At 50.1% G+C, this 12,460-nt stretch overlaps 1 protein-coding gene across 1 annotated transcript in view; it reads right to left on the bottom strand.

Annotated features, from left to right (window-relative positions):
• The window catches only part of P2RX5 (purinergic receptor P2X 5), a 38,649-nt gene extending 26,645 nt beyond the window's left edge, over positions 1-12,004 (bottom strand). Inside the window, exon 1 of the mRNA XM_080983877.1 lies at positions 11,281-12,004. Within this exon, the coding sequence (XP_080840003.1) occupies positions 11,281-11,417 (137 nt within the window). The 5' untranslated portion in view covers positions 11,418-12,004. The remainder of the gene's footprint in view (positions 1-11,280) is intronic.
• Between the last annotated feature and the right edge of the window lie 456 nt (positions 12,005-12,460).

Here is a 12,460-nt window from a genome sequence, read left to right as displayed (position 1 = left end):
GGCTCAAGGTAAAGAGGGACAAGTGCCAGATCGCCGTTCCACAGGTAGAGTTCCTGGGCTATCTTATCGATGCCTCCGGTCTTCATCCAACCACATCCAAGATCCGCGCTATCCAGCAGGCCCCCACCCCAAAGAACAAAACGGAGTTGCAGGCATTCCTGGGGCTGCTGAACTTTTATAACATGTTCCTGCCCCACAAAGCCACAGTGGCTGAGCCTCTTCACCGACTCCTTAGCACTAAGACGCCTTGGGCCTGGGGTCATCGGGAGACGGCGGCCTTCAACGCGGTCAAGGCTCTCCTTTCTTCAGACAGTGTGCTGGTACAGTACAGTGAATCCAGGCCGCTGGTCCTTGCCTGCGACGCCTCACCTTTTGGCATCGGTGCTGTCCTTAGTCACCGTTTTCCAGATGGAAGAGAAGCACCGCTCGCCTACTTTTCCAGGACACTATCTCCGACGGAACGGAATTACAGCCAGCTCGACAAGGAGGCATTAGCACTTGTGGCTGGAGTGAAGAGGTTCCATGAATACCTCTATGGCAGGACTTTTGACCTCATCACTGACCACAAGCCACTCCTGGGCCTCCTCGCCGGTGATCGTCCAACTCCACCGGTCCTCTCACCACGCATGCTGCGATGGACTGTTTTCCTGGCTGCCTACCACTACCGGCTCATCCATCGCCCGGGGAAATCGATGGGCCATGCCGACGCCCTCAGCCGTTGCCCTCTTCCAGCATTTGTGGAAGACCCGGCTCCAGCTTCATCGCTCCTTCTGATTGAGGATCTTCCGGCAGCGCCTGTATCGGCTGCCACTGTGGCCTCCGCATCTGCCCAGGATCGCACCATCAGCCGGGTGCTCAACTGGGTGTGGAGGGGGTGGCCACAAGGGCCTGTTGCATCGGAGTTCCAGCCCTTCGCAACCAGACAACATGAACTCTCAGCTCATCGCGGCTGCCTGCTGTGGGGAGACCGCGTCGTGATTCCCCAGGGACTCCGTCAGCGCGTCCTGGAGGCTCTGCACGTTGGCCACCCGGGAATTGTCAAAATGAAGGCGTTGGCTCGGTGTTACGTCTGGTGGCCTAATATGGACGATGCCATCACTGCCTGGGTGTCCGCCTGTCAAGCGTGCCAGGAGTCGAGGCCTGCACCACCGGCAGCTAAGGGACACACCTGGGAGACGCCAAAGACACCCTGGTCGAGGGTGCACATCGATCTGGCTGGCCCCTTTCACGGCCGGACCTTTATGGTAGTGGTGGACGCCTATTCCAAATGGCTGGAGGTCGCCCTGATGCCCTCCACCACTACCGAAGCTGTCATCCGGGTGCTGTGAGGCCTGTTTGCAACGCATGGGTGTCCTGATGTCCTTGTCTCTGACAACGGACCGCAGTTCACGTCAGGCACGTTTGAGCGGTATCTTTTGGGACTGGGCATCCGCCATGCCCTAACGGCACCCTTTCATCCATCCAGCAACGGGCAAGCGGAAAGAATGGTGCGCTCGACAAAAGAGGCACTGGCGCGCCTGGACCGGGGAGACTGGCATGAGCGGGTCGCCGAATACTTGTTCGTGCAACACATCACCCCTCATGCGGCCACAGGGAGGAGTCCTGCTGAACTGCTTATGGGCCGCCGCCTCAGGTCACCGCTCGACCGGCTACACCCAGACTTTGCCGTGGCTGAACCCCCAGGCTGTGCCAACGCACCACGGTCATTTGTCCCAGGAAACCAGGTCTTTGCCCGGAACTATGTGGGGGACATCCCTTGGGTGCCAGCCACAGTAGTGGGAGTCACTGGACCTCGCTCGTACCAGGTGGCACTCGAAGACGGACGCTTGTGGCGACGGCACATAGACCAGCTTAGGCGCAGGGTTGGGGACTTGGACACTACCGAGGTGCCCCCAACTGCGCTTGCGGCTCCAGAAGAGACACGTACAGATGGCGAGGCCCCACCTACACCTCCCTCGCAAGCTGCCAGCGTGGAGCCGAACCAAGCCGTTTCAGAACAGACTCAGACCACTCCACTTGCGGAGGCTCCACCCACAGCAGCGGATCCAGGGGAGTTGGTTCCAACGCCACCTAGGGTCGCACCACAGCCTCAGCGAGAACTGTGTGGCCCTCCGGACTTGGCTACCAGTCCCCGGCGGTCTGGCAGAGTTTCCAAGCGCCCAACTTATTTAAAGGACTATGTTGTTGGACAGGTATCACTGTTGGTCTAAGTATGGGAAATGTAACCGATATGCTTTTGTGCTTAATTGAACCATTACGCGTAGTGCTGTATATAAGGAAACCATTACGATTGTAACTAACGCCTTATCTCAGTGGGGAGGGGTGTTATGTAGTGTAGTTTCACCCTGGGCCAACAGGGGGATACTGTATATAGTTTTCACTCAGGTCTGTAGATAGTTTTCACTCAGGTCCGCGGCAGTTATTTTAGGCGGGAACTCTGGGCTGTTGTGGTTACAATGTTGACAGCCGGCTGCCTATAAATACAGGCCGGCTGAGCTGTTCGCAGTCAGTTCTATTCCAGCTTACCATAATAAAGAGCTACTTGAAGAAATCGCTGTGCCGGCTGCTATGTCAACCCACGACCTAACAGTACTGAGCTGGATAACTTGGTCTAAGGCAACTACCTCTGCTCTTATTTAATCACCTTTAAACCCAGAACCATGAGGACTAGAACTCTTGTTTTGTATCTCAGGGAAGCCTCTGCTTTGCACGCAGGAGGTTCAGGGTTCAATCCCCATTGCCTCCAGGTAGGGTAGGAAATTCCCTTGCTCTGAAACTGTGGACTGGGAAACGACTCCCTGCGCGAAACCCTGGAGAGCTGCTGCCAGTCAGTGTAGACAATACTGAGCTGGACTGAGCCGGTCTGCTTCAATAAAGGAAGCTGCTAATGTTCCATCAGAAGTCAGTTCTTGGCTTGGGCGAAATTAAAAATCAGGGCTCAAACCAGGCACAAAAGAGACGGAGAATGTCCTGTGTGAGTGTCTGGAGGCGGTTGGAGGATGGATGGCGGGTGAGGTTGAATCCTGACAAGACAAGACAAGACAAGACAGAAGTACTGCTTTTGGGGGACAGGTGGCGGGTTGGTGTGGAGGACTCCCTGGTCCTGAATGGGGCAACTGTGCCCCTGAAGGACCAGGTGCGCAGCCTGGGAGTCATTTTGGACTCACAGCTGTCCGTAGAAGCGCAGGTCAATTCTGTGTCCAGGGCGGCTGTTTACCAGCTCCATCTGGTACGCAGCCTGAGACCCTCCCTGCCTGCAGACTGTCTCACCAGAATGGTGCATGCTCTGGTTATCTCCCGCTTGGACTACTGCAACGTGCTCTACGTGGGGCTACCTTTGAAGGCGACCCGGAAACTGCAACTAATCCAGAATGCGGCAGCTAGACTGGTGACTGGGAGCGGCCGCCGAGACCACATAACACCAGTCCTGAAAGACCTGTACTGGCTCCTGGTATGTTTCCGAGCGCATTTCAAAGTGCTGATGCTGACCTTTAAAGCCCTAAATGGCCTCAGTCCAGTATACCTGAAGGAGCGTCTCCATCCACATAGTTCAGATCGGACAATGAGGTTCTGGCGGTTCCTTCCCTGCGAGAAGTGAGGTTACAGGGAACTAGGCAGAGGGCCTTCTCGTTGGTGGCGCCTGCCCTGTGGAGCGCCCTCCCATCAGATGTCAAGGAAATAAACAAGCGTCTGACTTTTAGAAGACATCTGAAGGCAGCCCTGTTAATAATAATAATAATAATAATAATAATAATAATAATAATAATTTATACCCCACCCATCTGGCTGAGTTTCCCCAGCCACTCTGGGCAGCTCCCAATCGAGTGTTAAAAACATTACAGCAGAGAAGCTTGTAATGTCTGATATTTTATTGTGTTTTTAATATTTTGTTGGAAGCCGCCCAGAGTGGCTGGGGAAACCCAGCCAGATGGGCGGGGTATAAATAAATTATTATTAATTATTTTTATTTTTATTTTTGTTGTTGTTGTTGTTGTTGTTGTTGTTACTACTACTACTACTACTACTACTACTTTGGAAGGGGTTTCATTTCCAGCAGGAAGCTAGAAGTCCTAGGAATTGCTGCCAGTAGCACTTGGGCACTCATTGGTGTCTCCCTTTGTGAGTCTCAGGGTGACCAGGACGCCATCCCTCCTGATGCACAGATTGGATTGTGGACTGACTCCTTTCCCTACTTTGGAATTCTCTGCATACCTCAGCCGGAACGGCAAGGCAAAGCAAGCCACTGGCTTCTCTATGGGGAGGATAAAGCATTCCCTGTTGAATTTCTGCCTGTCACACAGCTAGTAAAAGTCACCGCAGACATGTGTGGTGGGGAGAGAAAGCTGGTGGCATTCTCAGGGGGTGGGGCGTCTGCTTTCTTCCTAAACGAAATCTTGAAGGTATCACCACCTTCACGTGGCTTAAATTACTAACTTGCCGAGCCCAGGCGGAAGCAGGGAATTAAATGTACTGTAATTAAACGCTGACAGCTGCGTCAGAAAGTATGTCGTTCGACAGCCACGTGCCACGTAAATGACTGTCACATCCTTGAGCGCCCACGCGTCAGAGAGGCATCTTGGCCACAGGGAAGCAATTTGCTCTCCTTTGATGTCTACAGGGATCTGGGTCAGCACATCAGCCGTCTCCCAAGTGAAAACTCGTGCACACTGCCCTGACAGAAAAATTAAAAAAGGGCAACCCATAGTATCTCCCTAAGGAAAGTAGAATTCTGCAACTTATAGAAAAAATGCTGTGTTTTAATTGCACACATAATGATGCTGATGTTTCTCTTGGCTTCTGTTCCCCAGCTCAAAGGAAACTGTGTAATAATAATAATAATAATTTATTATTATTACTATTACCCCACCCACTCTGGGCATCTGCCAACAGATTAATAATAATAATAATAATAATAATAATAAAGGTAAAGGGACCTCTGAACATTAGGTCCAGTCATGGCCGACTCTGGGGTTGCGGCGCTCATCTCACTTTAGTGGCTGAGGGAGCCGGCATACAGCTTCCGGGTCATGTGGCCAGCATGACTAAGCCGCTTCTGGCAAACCAGAGCAGCGCACGGAAATGCTGTTTACCTTCCCGCCAGAGCGGTACCTATTTATCTACTTGCACTTTGACGTGCTTTTGAACTGCTAGGTTGGCAGGAGCAAGGGACTAAGCAACAGGAGCTCACCCCGTCGCGGGGATTCGAACCTCCAACCTTCTGATCGGCACGCCCTAGGCTCTGTGGGTTAACCCACAGCGCCACCCGCATCCCTAATAATAATAAGAAGAATAAGAATAGGCGATAAAACATCAAACATTAAAAACTTCCCGATACAGGGTTGCCTTCAGATGTCTTCTAAAAGTCAGATAGTTGTTTATTTCCTTGACATCTGATGGGAGGGCATTCCACAGGGCGGGCGCCACCACCAAGAAGGCCCTCTGCCTGGTTCCCTGTAACCTCACATCTCACAGTGTGGGAACCGCCAGAAGGCCCTCCTTGGAGCTAGGCCTTAGTGTCCGGGCAGAACGATGGGGGCAGGGGGACAGATTGGTATAACGGCTTGATCTTATATTTTTTAAATTACGCATTGTTTGCTGCTTCCTATTTGCTAAGCACAGCCTGAGGATCAACTCCCGCCCAGAAACCCATGTCCCCACTGTGGAAGGATGTGTGGATCCAGAATTGGCCTCCACAGTCACTTAGGGACTCATTGTTAAAACCGTGTTTATGGAAGACAATCTTACTCAGCTATGAGTGATTGATAAAGAAAGAGAAAAATAGGGAGGACTTGTCTGCTTGCCACCTCGAGCTCCTCGGAAGAAAAGAAGGATATGGACAGGAAAGATGAGCAGAGGAACAGATTCCAAGAAGCATCACAACCAGAGGGGAGGAGATGGATGGCTAGAGAGGCCTGCGTTGGATGGAGGATGAGGATACTGGTGAGCTTTCACAACCGGATGTCAGATGCTCATCGAGACCCAACAAAGGCATTCCAGTGCCACAACCGTCCTACTTCGCAAGGTCGGCGCAACCCCTAGAACTAGGACAATCTGCCTTACCTATCGCCTTGGGCTCTTTCTTGGAATCTACTCCTCTGCTTCTCCTTCAGCATCTGTGCTGAAGAAGGACATCAACTCAGGGAAGTGAATGACGGCTTGTGTTTCTTCCTCTGACTCAGGGGTCAGCAAACTTTTTCAGCAAGGGGCCGGACTATATATCCCTTAGACCTTGTGAGGGGCCGGGCTCTATTTTGGAAAAACAAATGAACGAATTCCTATGCCCCACAAATAAGCCAGAGATGCATTTTAAATAAAAGGACACATTCTACTCATGTAAAAATACGCTGATTCCCGGACCGTCCGTGGGCCGGATTTAGAAGGCGATTGGGCCGGATCCAGCCCTTGGGCCTTAGTTTGCCTACCCCTGCTCGGACTCATCTGGCCAGAGAAAGAAACAGAAGCCTTCGTCAAACTGGTATTTGGTGGAGGGACAGTGGCTCTATCCTCCTTCGTGGATTTGCCCGGTTCCTCTTTTAAAGCCAAATGGACAAAACTGATGAACAGTGTCGAGATGGCAAAACTCACGGGAAGAATTAGAAACCAGGAAGAGGTTTAGCAGCATTAAGATAAATTCAGCTGTGCAAATAAGTTTGGACGGATGTAATAATGGAACACTGAACGGTTTCGTTTTTGTAAAATACGCAGGGATTTATGATATGCAAAATGAACCACGGAAAGAGAAGTCGTTGATATTTTAAGGATGTTGAAATAAGTATTTTAAATTGTAAAACAGAAAATTTAAACACAGCCACCCACACCCAGGAAGAGGAGGTCTTTAATAAAGAATGGGGAAAGTTTATGATTTATTTGGGGGGGGGACTATTGTAAACAATTACATACATTGGTAGGATTGACAGAAAACTTGTGGTAAAAACTTGAACTAACGATTTATAAAAATAGACTTACGATAGAGATGCAGAGGGGGAAATCATTACGTTCAGATCCACGGTGGGGGGAGGGAAGTCAGAAGGGGTTATATGTATATGTATATGTATTTAATCCATTCGTTTATGCAAAACAGAAAATACAAAAATAAAATTTATTTTTTTTAAAAAAGCCATCCAGGTTGGGGGCCGATCACTACCTCGTGTGGGAGAGAATTGCCAGAAATGAGGGAGATTTTCAAGGGGGGCAGTGATGGGCAGAAGCACACATGGCTTGCCTGGCAGGAGAGAGCCCCTTTTAGCCCTATAGGCATCTGCCCCCTAAGTGGTTGTCCTTGGGCTGAGAAGGGTTTGCCACCGCCGTGGGACGTGAAGTCACGGTGGGCCATGCCTGCTCCCAAATTCTGCAGCACCGACGATCACTGCGCTAAAGCATCCTCCACGTTGCTGCCATGGCAACCTGATCTGTGCTGAATGGGGCTTTGCAGAAGAGCAGCTGAAAGCCAGTTGCAGGCAGAGGACAGAGTCAGCCCCAATGGTCCATCTAGCTCAGTGTTGTCTGCACCGACTGGCAGCAGCTCTCCAGGGTTTCAGCCAGGGAATATATCTCAGCCCACCCTGGGGGTGCCATTGGGAACTGGACCTGACACCTTCTGCATAACCACCGAGTTCTGAGCATTCCCTAAAAACAAAGCAAGATTCTAGTCCTCATGGTCTGGAACGAAAAGTTTAATCAGGAGCACCGGAAGTTGTTTTGTACTGATTCAATAGATAGCGACAGTCTGGAAGAACGCTTGGCCTTGTCTACATGCACTGACTGGCAGAAGCTTTCCAATGTGGGGAGCTTTCAATCCCCCTAAGATGAGATTCTTCATCAATGCAAGAAGAAGAAGAAGAGGAGTTTGGATTTGATATCCCACATTATCACTACCCGAAGGAGTCTCAAAGCGGCTAACATTCTCCTTTCCCTTCCTCCCCGACAACACTCTGTGAGGTGAGTGGGGCTGAGAGACTTCAAAGAAGTGTGACTAGTCCAAAGTCACCCAGCAGCTGCATGTGGAGGAGCGGGGAATCGAACCTGGTTCACCAGATTACGAGACTACCGCTCTTAACCACTACACCACTGTGGCAAGGAATCGAACCCAGAACCTTTCCGAGAATCATCGAGTTGGAAGGGACCCTGAGGATCCAGGCTTTCTCAGTCTCAGCCCTCCAGATGTTTTTGGCCTACAACTCCCATGATCCCTAGCTAGCAGGACCAGTGGTCAGGGATGATGGGAACTGTAGTCTCAAAACATCTGTCTCAATCAGAAAATCCATGCTGATTTAAATTCTCACACGTCCTTCTATAACTTGAGCACCAGATTATTTGTAAAGGAACTGTGGTTTTTAAAAGAAACCCGTGGATAACGGAAGGATTCCCATTTTCTTCCTGAGCCCCACGACCATTTTCAGCCCTACCACCAACTCCATTTTGTACCGACTCAATAAAACAAGTCTCCTTTAAACCTCCAGTGGGACGGGGACATTGCGGGTTTGTTAATATATGCAGATGTTTTAGCTGATTAAATCAATCCATTCAATGGATCCATTAATCATCTGAGTCTGTGTGCAGTTCCCAAATGCACTTCCAAAGCGCTTGGAAAACAGAGGTTTATTTCTGAATAAATATGCCCAGAATTGTAAATTTTTCTGACGGGTTGGACAGCAACACACACACAAACACGCTTTTGCTGTGAAGCATGTTGGAAATAATAAATTCTGCATTCAGTCCTCCTGGAAAAAACCGTGCAATACACCTTTCGCTCTCGATACAGAGGGCCAGAGATATCCATTCCCTGCACTGGTCCCGACCCAATCATCTTGTTACAATCCTGTACTATGGAAACGCCGGACCAAAGCAAACTGAACATGTACAGAGTGCCCAGTCTGCGCCAACATCAGCCACAAAAACCCCATTCTGAGATTACCAGCCCTCACTTTCGCCCACAGCCGGTCATTGCAAATACCCTGAAATGCAAGTGGTAAATGGGGAATGAAGGAAACAAGGCAGAATGGAATCAGAGCATTTCAGGGTCGCAAAGGGGACCCTCGAGCTCATGTAGTCCAACCCACTGCTCGGTGCAGGATCTGCAATGCAGGATGAGTCCGCTGCCTCCAAATACAGGCTGTTCCCCTGTTGAACAGCTCTCCTTACAAGTAGGAACTGCTTCCTGCTGTCTTGCTGAAATATGCTTCGCTGTAATTTTTGAGCGCCGGGTTCAAATCCCGACCTGTGGAGCGACAGAGAACAAGTCTGCTCCATCTTCTATGTGACAGCCCTCCAGCTATTTGGAGACGGCTGTCATTTCCCTAACCCTTAAACGTCTTTCCTCCAAGCTAACCACACTTAGCTCTCTTTCAGCTGTGGCTTCACCTGGTATTCACGTCCCTTGTTCTCCTGGCTGCCCTTCCTCTAGGTTCCAGTTTGTCAACACCCTCCTTCACATGTGGCATCCATAACTGGAGGCAGTACTCCTTGGAAAAAGAAGAGGCGAGAGTGCCCCTGAGCATGTCCAGAGTGCATTTCCCTCACCACCCGTGGATAACTATGGAACGTCTCCCGCATGAGTGATCAGGAGAAAGGTTTTTCAGATCATAAAGACAAACAGAGTCCTTCTGTTTCCTAGGAATCCAACACTATATCTACCATGGAAAATGGTTGCGGGTCTACAAAGCTCTTCATTCTCTTGGGACCAATGAAAACAAAAAGAGCCTTGTTGGAACAGGGGAAAGCTGAGGAATTCTGCCCAGTGTCCTGTTACCAACAGAGGACAGCCAGGTATTTTTTGATGCTCCCAAGCAGGAGGCAACAGCAACGCCCTTGATACCTGTCTCCAGCATCTGGTACGGCAAGGTGCACTGCGCCTGACTGTGGAGGTTCTATTCAGGTGTGGTGGCTAAAAGCAACTGACAACCCTCACTCGCCAGCCAGTATTTATTTATTGTTAAATAGACTGTGTCTAAAGAGGTCTGTCAACCGACTGCTAAGTAGAAACCCCATGCTAGGGAGCACTCTACCTGGAACGAGATGCGGGAGAACTTTTTGCACAACAAAGCGCAGACGTTCTGGTAGCCCTCTGTCAGCAGGGAGGGAGAGACGCAAGCTGAACGACGTGTGTGTGGCAGATGCCCACCGGGAAGACACCCCCCCACACACACAAAAGGGTGGTGTTTTGCCGGCAAATGTCCCGTTCCTATCCGGCGGAGAGCTATTCCTGGGTGCAATGCGACGCAGGCACCCTCCACATGCCCACCCTGGAGACTCTGAAGCAGCCGTTTCCGAGAAAGAAGTGTTTTGGAACGACAGGCATAAACCACATGGGTAACGGCAGTCAACATTCTGGGCATCTGCCAAAGTCCTAGTGGGCATTGCTGGTCTGTGCCCAGCTGCTGCCCTCAAAGCCCAAACACTCCCCTCTCTGTCTCCCTTGGTGGCTGAGGATCCTGGCCCCCACACCACCAGTTAGAAGCCCCCTCTACCCAAACAACATCTTGACAACCCCCCTGCAAAAAAATAAATAAATCTGGGGTTGCCCAGCCTTGAAAGAGAGCTTTTATGCCCATCCCCAAAGAAGCAGAATGTCTGGCATCGAGCAAAATCAGTGCAAACTGGCAAAATCCAAACGCCAGGTGTTTTTTTAAAAAATGTACCTATACCCTGCAGCTTTTCCAGGTCATAGGATGAGCCCTGCTAAGCGGGTTCAAAGGTCAGGGGGTTCTGGCCAGCGACACACCAGCCCCCCCCCGACCCCCCACCCTTCCTCGGCTGGGGATCTCACAACTATTAAATCTCACAACTCCTGTGCATGGGGGAAGGCTCTGGGTTCAATTCCTGGCCTCTCCCGTTTCAAAGGATCTGGCAACGAAGAGGACCCTTCGCTCTGCCCAAGACAACCCCAGAGAGCAGCTGCCTCTCAGAGCGGGCAAAACTGGGTGTAGGCAGGCCGGTTTCCTGACCTGGTGCAAGTCAGTTTGCGACGTTTCCCTGCATTTCGGTTTTCGAGCTGAGCAGCACAAGCCAGCAAACAATCTGTCAATAGCAAAGCATGATTTCAATCTCAGGGTTGTGGCTTCGAGCCCCACGTTGGGCAAAAGATTCCTGCGTTGCACGGGGTCAGTCTGGATGACCCTTGGGATCCCTTCCAGCTCTATAATTCCATGATTCTCTGATCAGCAAGAGACATCAGGAAAGGTGATGGAGAAGGACCAGCCTGGTTTTATTGTGCGTGTGTATCAATGACGCAGAATTATTATTATTTTTTTAAAAAAGGAAGAGCAAAGATTCTCTCCTTACCCCACAATGTAGGCCATGATGGAGAGCTGGACCACTCGGTAGAGCACCCCCACTTTCTTGTTCTTGGCGATGACATATTTCTCCGTCTTATAATCAAACAGCGACAGGCACAGAGCTTTCCAGGCCACCTGCCCCATCCTCTCCCAGCTGGCTCAGCATCTGAAGGAGGAGAAGGATGGGCAGGGGTGGGGAGGAAGGGGGGGGAAAATAAAAATAAAAAAGACAGGTGGGGAGGAATTAGCCACGCACGTGTTTCTCCTGGAAAGCTGAAACGCCAGCTCCGGTTCAGCTCTGCTGCTGAGCCCTGCTGCGCTTGCTCTGCTCTGAATTTTCGGTGGCAAGGGAGCTCAGCTGAGCATAGATCTCACAATAGCAGCAGCAGCAGCCCTTGCTGGTTGGACAAGGTATGTGGAAGAACCACCTTCCTTCTGCCGCCTGTGATGGAATCTCAAGGCTGAGTCAGAAGGTCCTCGGCCTTTGCAAGCCTGCAATAATAGCTCTGCAGGAGGAGAAAGCTGGCCGCCTTTGCCTTTTCACAACCCAGTTTTTGCAAAAACGGCCCCCTTGCGATGCTCTGCTTTTAGGCATATGGCAAAACGTTCCTAGCGTTCATCCAGGTTTGGGGTCCTTAATCTGAGGGGGTATTAACCCTATTTGTGGCCTCTTTTTTAATGCATTTTTGCTCAGCTTTTTAAGACGGGTGGGATGAATTAGTTCTGCCCTTTGCAGATGCGCTTTTCTCCAGTGTTTTATTGTATGCTGCAAACACGTGATGGAAAGCACATTTTGAGTACGTTTACCCCTCCCCCCCAAAATAATCCTGGGAATTGTAGTTTGTTAAGGGTGCTGGAAGTTGTAGCTCGGGGTGTGTGTGTGTGTGTGTGTGTGTAAATTACAGATTCTTTATTGGAAGTAGATTGTGCTTTAAATGCATTTTAATTGTATGCTGTGTAGGCAGGCTTGTTTAAGTTTTTATGCTTGGTTTTAAAGTTTGTTTCACTTTGTAAGGCCTTCTCACTTTCATTCATGACAAAAATAAATAATAAAAGGAATAAATATTTTTAATAATGATCATGCAGGAACTGAAACACAGCTACCCATTCGAAATTCACCTTTCCTGAATGTTGTGAGCGATGTTGTTCTCCAACCAGTGTTTACAAAAATGCGTTATTAGGGCAAC

This window comes from Podarcis pityusensis (genome assembly GCF_964106645.2).
Source record: "Podarcis pityusensis genome assembly, chromosome: 15".
NCBI classification, from domain to species: Eukaryota; Metazoa; Chordata; class Lepidosauria; order Squamata; family Lacertidae; genus Podarcis; species Podarcis pityusensis.
This window is presented reverse-complemented; position numbering and strand designations above follow the sequence as displayed.